At 55.8% G+C, this 20,575-nt stretch overlaps 1 protein-coding gene across 1 annotated transcript in view; it reads right to left on the minus strand.

The window, feature by feature from the left end:
- The window catches only part of ARHGEF2 (Rho/Rac guanine nucleotide exchange factor 2), a 36,030-nt gene that overhangs the window by 3,221 nt on the left and 12,234 nt on the right, over window positions 1-20,575 (minus strand). The window contains exons 6-24 of the mRNA XM_006775773.2: window positions 13,270-13,414; window positions 11,092-11,159; window positions 10,693-10,756; window positions 9,930-10,059; window positions 9,604-9,713; window positions 9,320-9,466; window positions 8,566-8,816; window positions 8,023-8,148; window positions 7,592-7,709; window positions 7,151-7,399; window positions 4,634-4,710; window positions 3,891-4,060; window positions 2,276-2,343; window positions 1,724-1,924; window positions 1,229-1,345; window positions 1,036-1,103; window positions 859-894; window positions 599-649; window positions 7-173 (exon numbers count right to left, since the gene is read on the minus strand). Of these exons, the coding sequence (XP_006775836.2) occupies window positions 7-173; window positions 599-649; window positions 859-894; window positions 1,036-1,103; window positions 1,229-1,345; window positions 1,724-1,924; window positions 2,276-2,343; window positions 3,891-4,060; window positions 4,634-4,710; window positions 7,151-7,399; window positions 7,592-7,709; window positions 8,023-8,148; window positions 8,566-8,816; window positions 9,320-9,466; window positions 9,604-9,713; window positions 9,930-10,059; window positions 10,693-10,756; window positions 11,092-11,159; window positions 13,270-13,414 (2,363 nt within the window). The remainder of the gene's footprint in view (window positions 1-6; window positions 174-598; window positions 650-858; window positions 895-1,035; window positions 1,104-1,228; window positions 1,346-1,723; window positions 1,925-2,275; window positions 2,344-3,890; window positions 4,061-4,633; window positions 4,711-7,150; window positions 7,400-7,591; window positions 7,710-8,022; window positions 8,149-8,565; window positions 8,817-9,319; window positions 9,467-9,603; window positions 9,714-9,929; window positions 10,060-10,692; window positions 10,757-11,091; window positions 11,160-13,269; window positions 13,415-20,575) is intronic.

Here is a 20,575-nt window from a genome sequence, read left to right on the forward strand (position 1 = left end):
TGTTGCCGCTGCAGTAACGCCAGCTCCGTGGCCTGCTTTTCAGGAGCCCCCGGGGTGGCCCCAGCTCGGCCAGCCTCCCCATCCCGAGAGTTGGCTCGGGTCAGCTTCTCCCGCCGCTCCGGGCCCTCGGGCACTCGGGCTTCCATCAGCGTATCCTGCTGGGCCACAGCCGCCTGGGTGGAACGGGGACAGATGAGTCTAGAAACCCCCGTCTCTTCTATCCCTCACCCTCACCCCCGGGAACCAGGTCAGGATGCCTGGAGTGTTCCAGCCGGGAGAAGGCTTAGAAAGGCCTATTAGGCCCCGGCCAGTGTGGCTCAGTTGGTTGAGCATTGTCCCATGCACCGAAGGGTCACCGGTTCGATTCCCAGCCAGGGCACATACTCAGTTGTTTGCAGGTTTGATCCCCGGTCAGGGTGCGTGCAGGAGGCAACCAATTGATGTTTCTCTCGTTCTCTCTCCCTCTCCCTTCCGCTCTCTCTAAAATCAATAAAAACATATTAAAAAAAAAAGACCTATCAGAATGACTCTGTCCACCTGAATGGGCAGCTCTGTGCTAGCTCCTCCCCTTCCCCATTCCTGCCCCTGCCCCACTGACCTGTAGGCCATGCAGAAGTCCGTAAAGATTGACCAATCGCTGCAACGCTTCCTGAGGAGAGAGGAGAGAGTGGGAACAGGGCTCAAGCTTCAGGATGGGAGAACTGCCCGGAAGCTGGAATAAGTGTGGGTGTGGGGACAGTAAAACTTACAACTTTGAGGTGTAGACTCTCCCCCACACCCCTCCAAACTGGGCTCCAATTCCTCAAGACTAAGAATATCCTCCCTTCAGTCTCCCATAGCATCCAATTCCCATCTCACCTCCTGGGGAGATCTCAGCTGATTCCCATTTCGATCCTGCAGAAATGGGCAAGGACAGGGAGTCAGCAGGCACACAAGTCCCTGGTGCCTGTCCCTGATAGCTCCGTGTCAGGGATCTATAGGCCAGCTGTCCCTGTCCCATCCTCTAGCCAATCCTGACATCTCCTGAGGACCCACCTTCTGGCTGGAGTCTGAGTCGGCTCTGCAGAGTTCGATCGAGCCATTGAAGGTTCTGGCCTCACCATCTGTTGAGGAGAAAAGGATGGGCTGAGCTCACAGGACCCTGACAGCACTCGGCCCCTGGTACCACCCCATTCTCTTTAACCCCTATCCCCCACCCCCCACCCTGGTCCCCTGCCCTGGCACTCACTGGCGGTGATTCCAGGACTCATGTTACCACCACTTTCTGCTTCCGTGGGCAGGCCCGGTTCCCGGTTTGAGAGCAGCTCCACTCCAGGCCCCACGAGCAGGTCTTTCAGGCCCTCCACTGCAGGGAAAGAAGAGGTGAGGACAGAGGTACCACAGAGCCCCGTGAGGAATGGGAGGCGATGCCGTTTGCCCAATACGCTTGGACCACGCAGACATGGAGGGGAATACCCTGCCCATGGGGGCTCCCACTCACACCACCATGGACAAGACAAAGTTCATGAAAGGAGCCCAAGGGCAGCACTGGGGCCTGTAGGACGACAGGTGCCCCTCTCCTCCCCTGCCTCTCCCAGCACCGAGCACACAGCAGGCCCTCAGGGAGTCTATGGGCCGTGGGACGGGCACCCCTTTTGTCTGCATGCGTCCGGGCCTAGCTGTGCGGCCACAGTCTGTGACCGTGAGTGGATGAGCCTGGACTCTGCCCTGGGCGTTCCCTCACCCTCTCGGATGGCGTCCTGCAGCAGCCGCTCGCCACGAGGGGACTCGAGGGACTCCGAACGGAAAAGGCCCCTGGGCAGGGTGGGCAGGGGCATCCCACAGCTGCCATTCTCTTCCACCTGGAAATGGGTCATCTCGGCAAACAGCCCGACCTTCTCCTGCAGCAGCTCCACCAGTGCCCGGTCCTTCTGTTGCAGCTCCACTGTGGACAAGGAACAGGTGAGCACGCTAGAGGGCCGAGAGGGCACCCAGAGAGGGCACCCAGAGAGCCAGCAGTGGAGGGGCAGCCATCCCAGAGGCAGCCATAATAATATCTGACTTTTATGAAATATTACACACACACATACACACACACATACACACACACACTACATGACATATCTATCCCCATTATTTTTACACTGATGGTAGCATACACTTTACAGTGTTTTAAACCTTGCTCTTTTCACTTAACAGTATGTTTCAGTTATGGATCTACATCAGCCCTCAGACAGCCATCTCACTGTGTGACTGTATCCTAAACTATTTAACGAACTTTGGGGGTGGGACTTACTCTTGATTCGCCGCAGGTAAGCCTCATCCTCTGTCTCAATCAGGGGGAAGTCCTCTCTGGATGGGCATCTGGAAAGGTAACAGGGCGGGTCGGGGTAAGGGAGGAAGCGAGGCTACAGACCAGGAGTCACTCTCCCTCCTTCGCAAACGTGTCCTATGCTTCCCTGGTATGACCCATCAGCCGCATGCCCTGGCTCCCTTCACTCTTGGCCCGCCCCCTTTCTTAGCACCGATCCTCTGCATTTAGTGGGATGCATGTCCCTCCCCTAAGATCACCTGGAGGGGGGCATAGTGCAGAGGGACAACTACAGGCTTTGACCTCAAGCAAATGGGGCTCAAATCCTGGCTCCACTATTTGCCAGGTGACCAACTTTCTATTTCCTCTTTTGGAAAAATGGGAATACTATCTTCCTTATGGGTTTTTGTTAGGATTAAATGCAATAATATAACAGTGTTTTAATAAGAGCAGAGGCTCAATGAACTATAATGAATAATATTAATTATAATTTTCACAATTACAACTATGAATACTATTAATAAAGAGGCCACTGTGGATCTACTGTCAATAGAACAGGTATTTTGCACTGTTTTTGCTAAAATAGGCAATTTCATAGTGTTGTATGCATTTCTGAAAAATTAGTTTCAAAGTCTAGATTGCAGAAGTTAATATAATAGGTTTAGAGGAGGACAGGAGCTGGCTGGAGGGGGAACAAGAGGAGGGAATGGGGGAGATCTATAATAGTGTTAATAATGAAAAAAACAGATTTATATATTATAAAGTGGAGAAGAATCCATTCTCTGAAAGCTGAAAAAAATTATATCCTAATTGAGTGTAATCTTCAAGAATCAATTTTCAACATTTTACATGCACTTTACCTGACTGACTGCCTCAAATCTAATGTGTGTCCATCAGAAGCTAAAGATTTGTGGCTTTAGCCCAGTTGGCGTGGCTCAGTGGTTGAGCTTCGACCTATGAACCAGGAGGTCATGGTTTGATACTTGGTCAGAGCACATCCCGGGGTTGCAGGTTTGATCCCCAGGGTGGGGTGTGCAGGAAGCGGCTGATCAATATTTCTCTCTCATCAATGCGTCTATCTCCCTCTCCCTTCCTCTCTCTCTCTCTCTCTAAAAAAACACAAAAACCCATATTTTTTTTAAAAAAAGATTTGCTGCTGTAGCACACTAAACCATTTCCTTCTTGTCTCTCTTGTATGGAGTTTATGAGACTTGCTTCTCTTATCTCCAGTATCAATGCTTTTATTATCTTCTTTTTCATTCCTTTTTAGACGACAGAGGTAAAATCCAATCCAATCCAAAGAGCAGCCCACTGCCTACAGACCAAATGGTAAAGCAGCTGCGATTGGACTGTCGGCCTGGCAGGTATTCCACCATATTACAGCTCAAAACATTGCTCTGCTTGTCAGCTCATGTTGCATTTGACAGGTGATTGGGGCTGTCATCACACATGAGAACATAAGAGGACCTTCCCTGCCTTGGGCCCTCTTGTCTGCCCCCAGCCTCTGCCTCCACCTCTGAACCCTGGGTTCTGATCCCAGGGAGCGCTGTGGCCTGGAGCCGGAGCTGCAGGTGCCCTGAGGCCACACACACACACTCACATGCGCACACTCTGCTGAATGACTCGGATCCAGGTGCTCCGATCATCCCGGGATGCCGTGTGGACCTCATACATCTCAGGGGGGGCCGCGCTGATCAGAAACATCCCTTTCTCCTGGTTGGCGATGTCCCGAACGATGAGATTCTGCAGTGATATCACCGAGGGCTTGTCCTGTCAGTCAGGGAGAGGAAGGAGTAAGCCTTGGGTATCTGGATGCTCTTCAGCTCTTCCGGAATACACAAAGGGTGGAAGAGTCCACCGACACTCCAAGTTAAGAGCCCTGGCTTTGGTGCCAGCCAGAGAGGACCTAGAAGCACATGTAACCCTGGACAATTTAATTAACTTTAAGCTTGACTTTCCTCACCTACAAAAAGGGAGTATTAATAAACCAAAGACCTTACATGCATATATGCAAATACATGGACACAGACAATAGGGTGGTAAAGGCCTGGGGCAGGGCGTGGGGGCGGGCTGGAGGAGGTCAATGGGGGGAAAAGGGAATATGTAATACCTCCAACCATAAAGATTTATATTTAAAAAAGGGGGGGGTATTAATTGGCCTTCCTCACAAGGGTAAAAGTGCCTGCACGCATTAACAACACCTGTTAGTTATTCCTTCTTATTTTATTATAGTAATGGTTACAACCATGGCTATTTCAGGGTTCTTTCGGACTCAGGGAGGAAAGCAAAAAGGGCCTGAAACACTCGTCTGTGCTGGTTGAGAAAGGAGGTGGGAGGTCTCACCAGGGTGGGAAAGATGTACTTCTGGTCCTTCTCTTGGAGAAACACTAGCACGTCTGTCATCAGCAGCATCAGCACATCTGGCAGGGGGGCCAAGGCGGGGGCGCAGTCAGCACGAGAAGGTCTCAGCAGCGGTTTCCTCTTCCCCAAGGATCAGGCTGTCCCCATCGGGTTACAACTCCTGATCCCCCTCTTCCTGGCCTCTCTTCCCTCTGGTTGCTCCCTCCACCCGTGCAGCCCTCGCGCCTCCCCATTCTGACAGCTCAGACTGCGAGAGGGGGAAAATGTGTGTCCTATCGGGCAAAACAGCTACTTAGGCTAGAAGAGACCACCAGGGCTTACCCAACGGCTTTAAAGAAAAACCTCTGTACCCAAGTGATACAGGTTTGGTTTTGTTTTTAAAATATTTTTTTTTTATTGATTTCAGAGTGGAAAGGGAGAGATAGAAACACCAATGATGAGAATCATTGATCGGCTGCCTCCTGCACAACTCACACTGGGGATCGAGCCCCCAGCCCAACCCAGGCATGTGCCCTGACCAGGAATCGAACCGTGACCTCCTGGTTCATAGGTTGGCGCTCAACCACGGAGCCACGCTGGCCGGGCTCTGCAGGTTTCCTAACCTGGAGTCCACAGACTCCTACAACGTCCACTGTTGGGCTCCAGAGGCTCTGCAAACTGTCTGAAGTTGCATAAGCAACTTTGCCTATTAATGTAACATGTGTTTTTCCGGGTGAAAGGGTCCAGAGAATAAAAAGGATTCCCAGAGCAGGAGGGGCCCTTTTTCAACCTTTCAGCTCTATGTCTAACACCTAATAACATATGACCTTTTGGGAAGTTGGACCCAAATTCCCCATGCCCAGCATAGTCCCACTTCTCGTTTTGTGCTGGGCCGGCAAGGGGAACGTTGGGCTCCTTATCCATCTCTCTCACAGTTGAGCAATGCCATCTGCTTCCACTCCAGCAGGCCCCCCTTCACGCCCCTCCTCTGCCCCACCTTCTAGGCCCTCAGAGGCTATGAAGTCCTGCACTTTAAGACAGCGGAGAGAACAAAGGCCAAGTCCATAAAACTCAGATGTCACGAAAGCACACACTTGCCCGGTCAGCATGGCTCAGTGGTTGAGCATCGACCTATGAATCAGGAGGTCATGGTTCGATTCCTGATCAGGGCACAGGCCTGGGTTTCAGGCTCAATCCCCAGAAGGAGGCGGGCAGGAGGAAGCTAATCAATGATTCTCTCTCATCATTGATGTTACATCTCTCTCTCCTTGGTGCCATGCCACATATAGAAATTTTTTGATATTTGCAACCATAGTAAAACAAAGACTTATATTTTTGATATTTTATATATTTAAATGCCATTTAACGAAGAAAAATCAACCAAAAAAATGAGTTTGCGTGTCACCTCTGACACGCATGTCATAGGTTTGCAATCACTGGCCTAGACCTACTCTTAGCTGCTGCATGGGAGGAATGGGCAGGAGAGAAAGGGGTGAAGGAAAGTGGCTGGTGAAGACTGCAATCCCCAAGCACACAGGGATTCTGCCGTAGGACAGAGGTTCAGCCAGGCCTGGCCTCAGGCAGCACAAACCAAGGCCTATTACTCTCTTTTTCTTTTTCTTTATATATATATATATATATATATTTTATGGGGATGTGCCCACAACCAAGGTACATGCCCTTGGCCAGAATTGAACCTGGGACCCTTGAGTCCGCAGGCCGATGATCTATCCACTGAGCCAAACTGGTCAGGGCTCTTTTTCTGATTTAGGTAGGAAAGACTTGGTCAGTACCACCTGGGAAGAGAGCCTGGGAAAGCGTGCCCCACCCCAAACACACCCCCTCAGCTCTTTTCTGCCTTCTCCAGTCTGCCCACCCTTTGCTGGGCTCAGTCCCCAGCTGTGTTCCCAAAGCTCCTGCCCATTCCCAGCCGTGGTAGCTGGCAATCCAGTGGATAGAGCCAACTGCCCCAAGCTTATCCTATGGTCCGGGGGTTCCTCTGTCTTCCTCATCAAAACTGATAGCTCTCCGGCACGCGCTCGCAAGGACCAGAGAAACGAATAAATACTGCCCTGGCTGGTTTGGCTCTGTGGAAAGAGCGTTGGCCTGCAGACTAAGGGGTCCCAGGTCTGATTCTGGCCAAGGGCACATGCCCGGGTTGTGGGCTCGATCCCCAGTAGGGGGTGTGCAGGAGGCAGCCGGTCAATAATTCTCTCTCATCATTGATGTTTCTATCTCTCTCTTCCTCTCCCTTCCTCTCTGAAATCAATAAAAATATATTAAAAATGAATAAATAAATTTATAAAAAGAAAAGAAACGAATACATACTGATAAAGTCCCTGATTGGTCCATAAAGTTAAACCCAGAGTGCAGACTTTCGCTGCAACAGAGACCATGTTTATTCCTCCCACCAGGCCTCCCCTGGGTGTAAAGCTGCAGAGAGGGATATAAGGGCCGAATGCTCCTCCCTCTCCATCTCTGACTGCCCACGCCTGCCTGGCCTGCGAGGTGACCACTGACCTTTGAAGCGGCCGGTCGCAGTCTTCCAGAGCAGGCAACCGTCGTGGATCAGCTTGCGCCGCAGAAGCTCCTCTCGGCCGAAGGGGCCCTTGCCGGGCACCGGCGTCTGGGCCCGAGGGTCCATGCGGTTGTAGATCTCCTGCAGGCGGGCCCCCTTCTCCAGCTCGTGCACATCCTGGTCCACGTGGCACAGCAACTCCTTCACCAGCCCCAGAGCCGCTGTCAGGTCCTTGCGCTCCTCCTCCATCCCTGGCACCGGGTCAGCATGAGGGATGGCTCAGCGAGCTTCACTCCAGCCTCAGTTCCCTCCGAGTCGTGATCCCACCTTCAGAGGCTGCCTAGGTTCCGCCTCTGACTCTCTCCCTTCCCTTGGCCCTCCCAAGCCGTTCTGTTACCCCAAATAGCCCGCCCCTCCTCCTCTCCCTGCAGCCCGCCTCTCACCGTGGGAATGCTGCAGGATCCGGCTAATGAGCACCGGGTACTTGGTGATGCGCTGCGTCACCAGCAGGATGCACTCCTGGACCCCATGCCGCTTCAGCACGGCCAGGCGGGTCACTTTCTACAAGGACAGAGGCAGGACTCAGGGCGAGGGCGGGGGCGGGGGGAGGGCAACGCGGGGAAGGCTGGACTGGGAGCCTGCGCTCCGGTGCCGGCACGAGCTCGGCCATTGACCTCATGCTGGCTTAGGCGAGTGCGTCTGGAAAATGAGATCTACTGTGAGGACAGTCAGACCAAGCAGTGGAAAACTCCCGCCCTGCTGCCACCGGAGGCTGGCCCACAGGGCTGGTGACCACCTGATCTCCACGCAGGTGCAGCCCACCTGCGCCGGGAGTGGGGGAGGCTGGGTTTGGGTCCCGGAGAGGTTTGCTCACCCGGATGAACTGCTGGAAGCGCTTGTCTCGAGCATACAGCTCCTTATAGAGCTTCAAGGCCTTGGTGTGGCGGCTACAGAACTCCGAGTAGGTCTTCCGCATCTGCTCCGCGCTGGGACCCGAGAACTAGAAGTTGGGGGAGCAAGGCTAGATCAGCATCCCCCCCAAAACCACACCTTATACCCCGTGTACTCTCTGGCCTCCAGCCAAACAGGTGTCTTCCTGCCTCTCCAGTTCTCCCTGGCTCTACCCCCTAGAGTTGGGGGCAAGAAATGCCCTCCCTAGCCCTGGCCAGTATGGCTCAGTTGGTTGAACATCATCCTGTGTACCAAAAGGTCACCGGTTCGATTCCCGGTCAGGTCAGGGCACATGCCCAGGTTGTGGGTTGAATCCCCGATTGGGGTGAATATAGGAGGAAACCAATCAATGTTTCTCTCTCACATAGATGTTCTCTCCTCCTTTTCTCTCTCTCTCAAATCAACAAAAACATTAAAAAAAGAAGAAAAAAGAAAGGCCCACTCCAGGCACACCGCCTTTTCTCACCTGGCTAATGAGCAGGTCGCCCAAGCGAGGGATGATGAAGTTGCGGGTGCTGCCAGGGCACAGGGCCTGCCGTCGGCGCTCTAACAGCTGGCTGAGGAAGCGTGTGTGGATGTCACTGAGCTCGTCCACACAGGGGAACAGGCCCTGGACCACTCCCGGCTCCAGCTGTAGCTCTTCCAGCATCCCCGTGCGGAAGAGGCGGGTCATGATCTTCAACGTCCGCACATGGTGCAGCTCCGTCTGGATCAGCTCTGTGTGGACAAGAGGACATCTGGCCTCTACCTTGGCGTGGCCACAAGTGGTGGGACCTAGGTTGGGAACCTCAGAGCACAGCGTGAGGTTTGCAAGGCCCCTTCCAGGTCAACATTCTGCATTAGTATGATCGATCATAGGTCATTTTCTAATCGTTTTTTTGTCTTTATAATTGTCATCTGATGATTGTCATCTGAAGTCGTAAGCTGCTTTAGGGCAAGGACCATGTATTTGTCTACATGTCTAGGTTTCCCACAGTCCCTAGCATGGTAACGGGCATGAAACAGGCCCAGAGTACAGACGAAGAATTGACTAGAATGAAGGGATAAAGACAGAGCCTTGGAGACCAACAGTCCCTCGTGGCAATCTGTGGGATGCCAGGCAGGGTCTTGGAGACCAATGGGGTCAGAGGGAGGGACCTTGAGAGGTGGGGACTGGCAGAAGGACACCAACGGACAGGACCTAGCGAAGGCGGAGGAGTCTCAGGGTGGTCTGGGCTCACCATAGATGACATCCTGTTGCTTCATCACCTCCTTTTTATGCTGCTGCAGGAAGCTGCTATCCACAGCGAGGCTCCAGGAATCGGCTGCAAAGTCCTTCTCATCCATCTCAAAGTCACTCATCAGCTCATTGTAGATGACCTCTGCACCTGGAAGCAGTGGGGGCAGCAACTCAGAGCCAATCCCCGAGGTCCTGGGCCCTTCTCTAGACCCTCTCCGGCTCTGCCATTCTGGGCCTGCCCACCAGCCCCTCCTCCCCGGGTGTCCCCAGGCCCCGCATGGTCACCTTCGTCGATGAGGGACTCCACCGACAGGGTTCGGTTCCGCATGTTGAGGGAGTCTGTGGACTGGGAGAGGATCCGGCGCAGGCCCAGTGGAGACTCATCGTTGAAGTGTCTGAGGGAAGTGGGGGTCGGCGGCATCACTCCAACGCCGGCCAGAGAGCCCTTCCCAGGCGCGGAACCGAAGCCGGGCCCGCGAGGCAGTCACCCCCAGGGCTCCTTACCTGTCTGACTAATTCTGAACCCAGGCGTGGCAAGGACCTCTCGCCCGCTGGTCCCCACCGCCACCTTCTCTGCCTCCCCGGCCCCCCTTCCCCCAGCAGAGGCTCACCCAGCGATGTTGGTTGTGGAAACGCTCTTGGCTAAGGACAAGGAGGAGCGGCCTCGGCGGGAGCCCAGCAGGGACTGCCGGAAGCTGTCGGAGGGGTAGATGGCGGAGCTCGGCCGCTCCCGCGTGGTGGCTGCAGAGGGGACACCGAGCAGGCAAATGTCAAACGTACGCAGCGCCTGCCCAGGAACCAGGCCTCCCAGGCTCCTCCACGGAAAGGCCGGCCCCCTCTCCCGCCCACCCTTCGCCCGCTCTAATAGAAGGAAGATGCTAACAGCGATGCTGCCTTACATTTGTGCAATGCTTTTCACACACACAGAGCTTTCCTTGTCTCAGACCTTCCCCTCAACACGCCTGTGAGCAAGCTGGAGCTCAGAAAGGGACTCAGTCTTGTCCGGGGTGACTCAGCCAGGGGATGAGCAGGGACTCACACCTGACTAAGCACCGCGCTCTTCCTGTTCCACCAGCGTGGCCTGAACGGACACTTGGCCGCTGCCGCCAACACCCAAGGGCAGCGTAAGTAATAACCATAACAGTACAGGTGTGAGCCGGTTCAGACGGCCAGCCATCCCACGTCCTCACGCCCCTGGGGTTCTTCTGTCCTGCCCCTAAGCCCAAGAGTCTGCCCAGCTCACCAGCTGCTTCCAATTAAGGGGAGAAAGGCGCTGCGCCAGGGAACACATTCGAGGGGAGCAGCAGAGCCCGTGGCCTGCAAGGCCTGGGGCCCGGGGGCCCCTGGGGGCTCCTGCACCCCCTCACTACTCACTCTTACTGCGGAGTGACACAGACTGCAAGGCAGTGTTGTTCTTCAGCAGGGCCGCTTTCTGTTGCTGTGGGACAGAGGGCAAGAGAGAGACACCAAGGACAGCTGTCACCCAAGCGTCACCCCCATAGCCCAGGGCAGGGGCTGGGCAGCTGGCCCCCTTGGGAGAAAGCTGGCAGGACGGCTACCGTCCTCAGGGTGGCTGAGCCCAGTGCCGGGGAGATACATCTATAGCAATAGGCTGGCCCGCTCAGGCCTGAGGTCTGGGGTGGAGGGTCTGGGCTGCCCCACGGCGAGGAGAGGGGTTGAGGAACACAGGGCAGGGGATGAATGAAAAGGGCATGAGGGTACCGCACACTCGCTACCCTCTCCCCCAGCCCTCTGCCCTCCCTGCCATCTCACCTTCTGCTTGACCTTGGTACAGTTGGCGAGGGTGTCTTTACAGCGGTTGTGGATAGTCACATTGCAGGCTGGGAGGGTGGGGTAAAGAGGGTGAAGGGAGGGCCGGGTGGTACAGGAGGGGGCACACCCATATGCCGACGCCCATCTCCCCTGGGCCACACAGTCTCAGAGACTGTCCTCCCTTCCCAGGCTTCTCAACCATCGCCACGCCCCAGCCCCTCTCCTCCCGCCTCCTCCTTCCTTCAAGCAGGAAATTAATGTAGGGGTACAGGTGTTGACCACAACTAAGTAATCAGGGCAGCAGGCTCAAAGGTGACCTGAGGGGTGGACTAGAGGGAAGAAGGGGTTACTGGCAGCCAGATGAGTTCAAGAAGCACAAAGGTGGTTGAGAACGACAGATGGAAGAGAAGACAGACGCCCACGGAAGCGAAGATGGCACAGGAGCTTCTGGGAAGGGGACTAGGGGCCGAGGGGAGAAATGAACATGCCCTGAGCATCTAGCCAGTGTCCCAGATTTACGTGGTCCTAACAACCCTTTGCGGTAGACTCGGTTCTCCTTGTTTTCCAGGTGAGGAACCTGGACTAACGAGGATAGATCACCTGCCAGAGGTCATATGGCTGGAGGTAGAGCCGGGATTTCAACTCCGGTGTGCCTGAGCCGTCCACTGAATCACACGCCTGCCCATGAACTCTGCCCAGGCCTATGTAGGGTGAGGGCCGATGGACCCAGTGGTAGAGTGGGGCTGGGCCCAGCCCTGCCCTTCCCTCCACTGCCTGCCTCTGCACTGCTCAGCTCTGCATGCTCTGCCTCCAGTCAATCTGCCTTCTTCCAGGCCCAGGATCCTGTTCTCTAACTGAGGCGAGCCTACAGCGCTCTCACTCCATCTGCTTCTCCCCATCCCCCGCCCCCCACACCTGGCCGTGGGGTAGAAGAGGCGAGGAAAGGGAGAACAGCCCAGCCCAGCACTGGAACCACGGGCTGTCCCTCTCCCCTCACATGCCCTCAGCCCTGTTCCTCTCCAGCTTCCCCTCCTCCATCCAACAACACCGGAAATTCTGCTAACTCCTTCAGACAATACCCAGCACCACGCTCACTTCCACAAATACAAGGCAAGCAGGGTGGGGCAGGGGGGCAGACAGAAGTGGGGGCAGGGGCTGCCCCCACCCCCCAGGAGCTCCCTTCTCCTATATCCCTAGCACCCAGTGTCTCTGGAGTGAACCTCCGCTTTCCACCTGCTCTCAAAATAGCACTTGCAGGCTGCCCGCCTCACCAGTTCCCCTGGCAACAAGCTCGGGATTGGGAATTTTGTCAGGTCTCTAGAGGGATTTAGGTTGGGGTTCCCTCCTCATCCTCATCACTCCAAGTAGAGCATCGAGGAAACAGTGGTCCTTTCTGGGGTTCCTTCCCCAGTTTCTGAGGGATTGAGGGCTACAGCCGTTGGTCCCACTCACCAGCAGCAGGTCCCAATACCTCAGGCCTGCTCTGATCACAAGCAGCTCTTTGCCATAAATTGGGGGTGGGGGGTGGAACAAGGCAGGAGCCCTCTGCATAGGCATTTTGGAGAAGGAAGAATCATACTTCCTAAATACAGGCTGCCTTCAGATGTAGGTGAAGGTCAGGACGTCTAAACCTCACCCCCCCAAAACACACACATCCTTGCTGGGTGCCCTCTCTCCACCGTGTAGTCAGTCAGACCAGAATGTGCGACAGAGGGTCCTAAGCCCGTCTTCTGCTTCAGGCTGCAGAGATTTCAGGCCCCACCCACAGTCGATAGAAAGGGAGTGGCCAGGGGCCCCCGGAGTCCTGAACGTCCAGTTCTGCCCAGAAGATTGGCAGAGCCAGCTGCAAGTTCAGTAGCTTGCCACCAAGCTCCCCTCGCCTGCCCCCACCTGCCCTCACAGGCATTAGTTCAGGGAGCCGGGGACACCCAGAGGGTGACAGCTGCACTGGGGAGCCATCCTCCCCTCCCTTCCTCCACCCTCCCAGATAGTCCTGCTTGTGCCATAGTCCGACTGCCACCACCCCTCGGTGGGAGGGAAGGGAGCAAGGGAGCAAGCATCTGGCCCTGGCATTGGGACCCAGCTGGGGCTCTGAGTGGAGAGTGACCCCTATGGATCCAGAGCAGAAAGGACAGATGGGAAGATGAGAGTCAGAGTGACATTCAGGGTCCAACTTACTTGGGCAGATGAGGGCCTCCTTGGCTGTGATGCTCTTGTTACAGGCATAGCACATGGTCATGCCCGAAACGGAGATGGTGGTGAAGAGGTGCCCGTTGGTATAGCGGGCATCCTTGGCTTCCTTCATCTTCTCCTTTTCCCGGGCCTGCGGAAGGGGTGAGAGAAACACTCAGTGAGGCTGGAAAACGCCAGGGTGCCAGAGGAGTCCAGAGAGGCAGGCTGGGGAGGAATCCTGCCGAGGGATGCCGGACAGACACCACCGCCTACAGCGGCGCCTGCTGCAGCTCCCGGGCCAGCCCCGGGGACCGGGGACCACTGGCCCCGACCGACCTGGCCCCTGCGGCTCGGCTGCCTCCCGTTGCCACTCATCTCCCTGGCCTGGCCCTCGGCGTCCTCACTCCACCTTCCAGCCCTAGCTCCGCTCGCCCCCGAGCTGCTGAGCTCTTCTGTGTGCCAGAGGAATATGCGCAGAGAGGAGGAGAGAGCAGGCGAAGCAGAGGATGCCAGCTCACCAGCGCTTTCAGATCTATGGGAGTTAGCTCCTCTTATAACCATGACAACCGGTGTTGGAGTCACTGTCTCTGTGGCTGTCACAGTGGGGGGGAGGAGGGAGGCCCCCCTTATTAGATTGACTGAAGGGGGCAGAATGCCTCCACTGCTACCCCCAGCCCAGAGTCAGGGCCCCAAACCTCTGACCCTTCCACACACACTCAGCCAAGTACACGGGGCCCGGGGCAGGAGGCAGCATGTTCTCCTCCGTATTCTCCTCCGCTAACCCTGGGGTAGGAGGAGCCTGGTTTTGGCCTTGGGTCACTCCTCCTCTCGCTCTAAGGGAGGGAGGAAACTCGGCCGGCTAGGTGTCATTCTTGGCAGGAAGTCTCTCCTGCAGTCTCACTTTTATCCTTCTCATACAACCCTCCAAAACCTAGGATGGCTCTCCCTCCTCCTCCTCACCCAGTTAGTCTCTCCTATCCGAGGAAGTTCCTTCTGACATCTACCCTCCATCCTCCAGCTGTCACATCAGTTCTTCCGGCTCCAGGCTCCCCCGAGATGGGGCACACTGTGAGCCCTCCCTCAAAACCTCAAAGGCTGGCTGTTCCCATCTCTGCTCTCTCCTCTCACTCCCCTCTGACCTCTGGACCCCTTTTCTGACCCCCCTCAAGCCACTGAGCTTCCTGAAAGCCTGAGAAGGGGAGGAGATGGGGTACCATCCTTCCCGCCTGCTCCAGGGCCTCCGGCAGCAGCCACTCTCGGAGGAAGGAGAACAGGAGCAGCAGCTAGGACCACCCCCTGCTTCCTAGCCCCTCAGAACCCAGGGGATCATTTGCTGAAGCTGAGGGTCTGCGCCCCGAGGTGGAGGACAGTGGTGGGGGCCCTGGGACAGAGAATTCGAGCTCAGGGGAGAGCCCTCAGGCTGGACCTCAGGCCCAAGGCTGAGTCCAGTCGGGCCACGCTCCTGCCTCACTAGCAGTTAAGAGGTGGGGGAGGGGCAGAGACACCCTGATCTGGTGCTTAGGGTAGAAAAGGGAAGTGTGGCCGGGCTGAGTCAACACCACAGGGGCCAGAGGGCACCGGGCCACAATGCCCTCGCATGTCTCCAGACTTCCTGGTGGCCCGGATCCTTCTCTCTCCTGCCTCCCTTCAGAGCTCCAGGTTTGTCAGATGGGCAGAGACCAGAGGTCTTAAGGTCACTTCCTACCCAGGTCTTCCATTTTCCTTTGCTCCTCTCCTCTCCTCCTCCTCCTTTTTTCTCTTCCTGTCTCCTGGTCTCCTTTCCATCCCATGGCCTGCCTCCTCTCCTCTTCCACCTAGGCCTGGTTCAGGAAGCTGGCCAGCCTCTAACTCTAGCCTCCAATGTTCCAGGCCTCCCCTTCTTTATTCTGGTACCACCTACCTGGACCACTAGGAAATTCTCCCTTCGGTCTGACCTCCATCTGCCTGCTCTATGGAAGATAAAACCCTGCTCTGAATAACCACCTTATAGGACCTCAAAGACCAAGTCCAAATATCTTTCTCACTGTCATACACTCCGTTCTCTCCTCCTTTCCTGCCCTCCCAGGCTCCTCTATGACACAAATAAAAAGTCTGAGCACTTACTATGTTTGACTTAAAAGCAAGCAAACAGTATGGGAATGTCAATTATAATTGAAATATTTTTCATAAAAGCAAGCAAAAAAATGAATATTAATGTAATAATCATATGAAAAAGAGCAACATGTCTAAATCAAGGTCGATTCCAGAGCAGACAATGGTACAGATCGGCCCTAATGATGCTACCACCCTCCCTCCCCTCACCAGAGTGCCCTCCACTCCTATGCCTCCAGGAGCAGTCACCTGGGAAGGAGGTGGAAGGAGGAGGGAGGGGACTGGGGCTGCCAGAGAATGGGGTCTCTAGTGGCCCACCCTCTCTGGCATCAATGCCCCATAGACAACCCAGGTACTCTGTGCCCAGGCTTCCTTCCTGAGCTCCCAATACTCACCCTCTCTCCAAGTGACCCCCTCTCTAGGTGGGCCAGGAGCGGGCAGCAGCCAGAGCAACAGCACATCCCAACATGGGCACTGCCCAGCAGCAAGCCGCCCTGGCACTGCCTAGCGCTATTGTCCTGGAGGCAGACTCTGCCCGCCCCTGGGCTCAGGCTGGTGAGGATAGGAGGACACAGGGCCTGCTCACCAGGGAGCCTGCTCCAGAGAGGAGTGCATGGTGGGTCTAGTTCTTTGTCCTACCCTTTTCCAGGTACTCTTATCACATTGGTCTCCCATTGAACCACCTCCCAGCAGGACAGCCCTTCACCTCCACACCCCATTCTGTCCCCCAAGACAAGGGCCCACTCCTCCATAATCTACAACACCCACCACTGACACTCAGAGACCGTTCCTGCCTTATCCAATGCTCTGCGGCCCCGTATCTAGAGTCTTTCCTTCTCATAAACCCACCTGGGAAGTCTTTCTTGTTACACAGCCCTCATCTACTGCTACCTCAAGGCTAAAGTGAACAAAACACCCGGAAATGGCTGGTACACAACAGGCACTCAATACATGTTGGGAAAGAAGGAAAGGAAGGAAGGATAGGTGGACAGACGGACGGACGGATAGATGGACACCAAGACAAAGGGTCCCAGCAGCACCCTCCCCCCTGCTCTAGGGCCCCTCATTCCTTGTCAGAGGTTCGAAGCCTTCGGTCTCCTCTCCTCATTCCTCCTTTTCTCTCTTCCTGGAGGTTCCCAGCTCTGCTCTCCCCTTATTTCCTTAGAGCTTAGACCTAGAGGCCAGAAGGCCAACCCAACCCTTCCTTCCCTGTCATCCAGATCTCAGTCACTTTGTGGGGGAGAAAAGACTAGGTGAATAGCAGAGGGTCTTGTGGCTGGTGGCCCCAAAACTCAAAGGCAGCAGCTGTCTCCCCACTTCTCTGTCTCCCAGGCTGAGAGACGAGGAAAACAGTAACGTCCATGAAGGACAGGGCCAGGCCAAAGCCTGGACCTTGGCTTCCTGTGCTCCCAGCGGGCAGCGGGGGCTGGCTGGAGCCTCTCCAGGGCAAAGCCTAAGCTCTCAGCTGTCCTTGCTCCTCCGTCGGGTGTATCCAAACCAAGGGCTCTGGGGGAGTCACGTGGTACCCAGAATCGCCTCTGCTCCAGCTGCAACTGGCAGCAGCCCCTTCCCCAAGATGGTGAGGCCTCTGTCCAGACCCGCTGTATGGCTGTATGGTGACCCTGGCGGATTCCACTGGGATTGGAGTCATCTGCGGCTCAGTCCCTAGCCAGCAACGGTGCAGAGTCATGGGCCGTGAAGGGCAGTGAGTCATGGGAATGAGCTATAGGGTTGGGAAATGAGACAGAGGGTTCCTGGCCATGGGACTGAGAAGAGAGCTTGGGATGGTCTCAGCCAGGCTCTGTCCCTTTGTGACTTTCCAGGGATAAGATAACGGAGGCCAAGGAGGAGGCAGCTAACTGAAATACTAACGCCAAAGCCAGACACGTAACACAAAAAGATACCACTGAGTACACACAGGCACCTAATAAATGCTCGCTTGATGAATGAGGATGAAACACTGGACACTGGTGGGCACACTGGTGAAGCCAAAGAGGGGTGCTAAGGGTCATCGGGAATAAAGCTGAGCTAGAGACCCTGAGACCCAGACATCCTGGACCCCAGCCGGCCCCCCACCCGGCCACACCTGTCGGGTCAGAGAGAGAAACCAGCAGAGGGAGGGGGAGTGATGCAGACAGACGGGCATTTGTGAAGCGAACAATAGCTGTGCCAGGACTCCCTGCCCTCCTGGCACAGGGCAGGCTGGTGGAGCTGGGAGGGGGCAGCTGCTGCCTGCAGGCCCCCTCCCCCAAGGACATATAAACAAACCCAGAAAGGTCCAGCCAGCTCCTCTCAGTCATTTCTCTTATCAGCCCCAGGAGCCCTAACCAATCTGCTCACACAAGCTCCTGGACAATACTTCAAACCAGAGACTGAAGCGAAGGACGGAAAACCTTCCTCAAGTCCAAAGTACAAGCCTCCTACTTTGGTGACCACCATTCAAAGCATTAAACCAGAGCATCTGGGGACAGACAGACAGATGCACACATAGACCCCAACACAGGCCATGTACATGCATGGGACTCAGACGTTCTGATCTGGCCCTTCCCCGATTCCAAGGTCAGGGATCCAGGAAAGCCAGAGGGACAGAGAGCAGAGCCCTCTTTAAAGCCCTTGGTCAGCCCAGCAGGTTCTCTAGGCTCATCCAGCTCCCCCGCTGTCCTGTGACTTCCCGAAGCTTTCCGCTCCCTTCCCCCATCCTCGCACCTCCCCTCCCCCTCAAGAGGAAAAAAAAAAGTCTTGCAGGAATGTGCTTGGTAACCTAGAATCTTTTCTTACGCCCCCAAAAGCTTCCGCCTCCTGGGGATCCCCAACTCTTCAACATCCCCCCAAACTGCCACCCCTCTCCGCCCCCTCCTGGGCTCACCCAGCCTTCCTCTGTGGCTCCACTCCTGCACACAAAGCCAGCCACCTCTCCATTTCTCAGGACAAAGAAACAGCCTTTCTCCTTTCTCCCCACTCCACCTGCCCACCACACTCCAATGCTGGGGCCTAAAGATTCCAAGGAGACCCCCCTCCAGGCTCCACAGCCCCCCCTGGGTCTCTGGACCCCCTGCTTGCTCCTAAGCAGGAAAAGACCCTTTGTTCTGTGGGAGGCATGCAGGTAGAAAGGTTAGGGTTTGGGGGAGGAGAGGAGGAAGGGGGGCGCTAAAGTGAGAAAGGAGACCTCTGGGTTTGGGGCCTGTGGAGGTAGGAAGTAGAGCAGAGAGAATTGAGGGGGTGGAGGGCTGAAGACAGCCTGAAAGAATAAAAATGGACTGGAGAGGAAAAAAGAAGCATGGGGAGGGGAAGCCACACAGAACGACTGCCAGAGTGAGAAGCAAAAAGGGCAGGTTTGACTTAAATTTCTCCTACAACCACGAGATCCTAGGGAGCAAGGAAAGGAATGGGGGCGGGGGTGGAGAGAGAGAATTGAGGGGGTGGAGGGCTGAAGACAGCCTGAAAGAATAAAAATGGACTGGAGAGGAAAAAAGAAGCATGGGGAGGGGAAGCCACACAGAACGACTGCCAGAGTGAGAAGCAAAAAGGGCAGGTTTGACTTAAATTTCTCCTACAACCACGAGATCCTAGGGAGCAAGGAAAGGAATGGGGGCGGGGGTGGAGAGACTATTCCCCAAATGGTTAGCAGGAGAGACTATCTTCCTCAAATAATTTCATTTCCACAGGCCCCTCTCTACTTCCCACCACTGTATAAAAAGAAAAGAGACAGCTGGCGTGCTTGGGGGAGGGGGGAGAGGGGATCCAGGGTTTGTTGGCTAAGAACCAACTCCCCCCTTCTGTAACCACAGCTTTCCGGAGGTGGCCCTCCTCTTCCGACCAGCCCAAACTGACAAGTTCCAGTGGCCTCTTTGCCCTCAAAAATCCACCCACACAGCCCCCCACACCCCACCCTCCAGCCAGATTCCCAACACCCCCCACCATGGCCACCCCAGGATAGAAAGAGCCAAGCTTCCAGACTCCCAGGTCCCCCTCCCCACCAACCAACAGCCCACATGAGGACCCAGGTATCTGCCCCCCAGCTCCTCCCAATAATGGAAAGAGGACTCCCCAGTATCTATGCTCCCAGAAGTCCTCTCTGTACCCCCTCTCCCCCATGGCTTTCCTTTTTAGGGCGGAACCAAATTTCCGTGGTTTCAAAAAGCTCTCCACCCCCCTTGGCTCTCCTCCAGGGTCTCAGCTCAAACGGTTGAAAAATAAACAGACTTTCAGAGCAGGGGCCTGGCCTGGCACAGGCCACCCCACCGTTCACCGCATGTCGGCCACCTCTCCCAGCCCTCAGTTTGTCTTAGGCCCTACTCAACTCCCCAGTGGTTTTCCTGTTAGCAGACTCTCATCCCCACCCGCTAAGAAGTTCCAGGAACCTTTCCCAACTTAGCCTCAAGACAGGTAGGGGGGCGAGGAGCCAGGACTGGGTGGGTTTCCACGGTCCTTGTGGGCTCCAGAGGGGGCTGCTTCCTTGCCTGAAGAGGGGGGCAGTGGTCAGCAGAGGGTGGGAGCCTGGGGCAGGGCACTGGGGTCCTGGGGTGGGAGAGAAGCCAAAGATTAAACCAGTTTGGGGCTGCATCCTGGCCTTTCTGAGAAGGGCTCCCAAGTGGGTACCCTGCGCGGCTGGGAGGTGCTGCCTGCATGCACCCCCTTCCTCCTAGCTCCCCCGTATCCATCTGCAAGTCAGCTTCAGCACTTCCTGGGGTCTGGCTGTGCAGAGGTCCTGGCCTTAGGGAGTGGGCCTGGGTACAAAGACAGGGATAAAGGATACTTGGAAAGGAGTGGCCAAGACCTCATGATGGAGGTGGGGGAGAGGATAATTATACACCCAGACTCCTTAAATGGTTGGTAAACATCCCCAGACGAAGAAATAAGGGAGCTGGGAGAGGGGGGAGAGGGACAAAGGGGGCACCGTGCCCAGTGGGTCAGTGGAAGGGTTTTAGGTCGCGAGGACGAGGAGTTTGGAAGCTGGTGGGGCGGACAGGGACAGGGGGCCCGCGGGAACAGGGGTGCTCAGGGCCCCTAAGGAGGGAGGCAAGGATCCCAGCTACACAAAGACCTCTGCTCCCTTCACCTGAGCGAGACCGCTAGCGGGGAACTCCGCCGCCCCGACCCCGGCCCCCCTCCCCCCGGCGAGAACTGAATCACAGCTGGAAAGTCCATTTGCGAGGAGGAGCTGACTTTTGTCTGGGAGGGTGGCGTTAGAGGTGCCGCGGGAGGAAGCCGGGAAACCACC

This window comes from Myotis davidii, unplaced genomic scaffold, assembly GCF_000327345.1.
Source record: "Myotis davidii unplaced genomic scaffold, ASM32734v1 scaffold208, whole genome shotgun sequence".
Classification (NCBI taxonomy): domain Eukaryota; kingdom Metazoa; phylum Chordata; class Mammalia; order Chiroptera; family Vespertilionidae; genus Myotis; species Myotis davidii.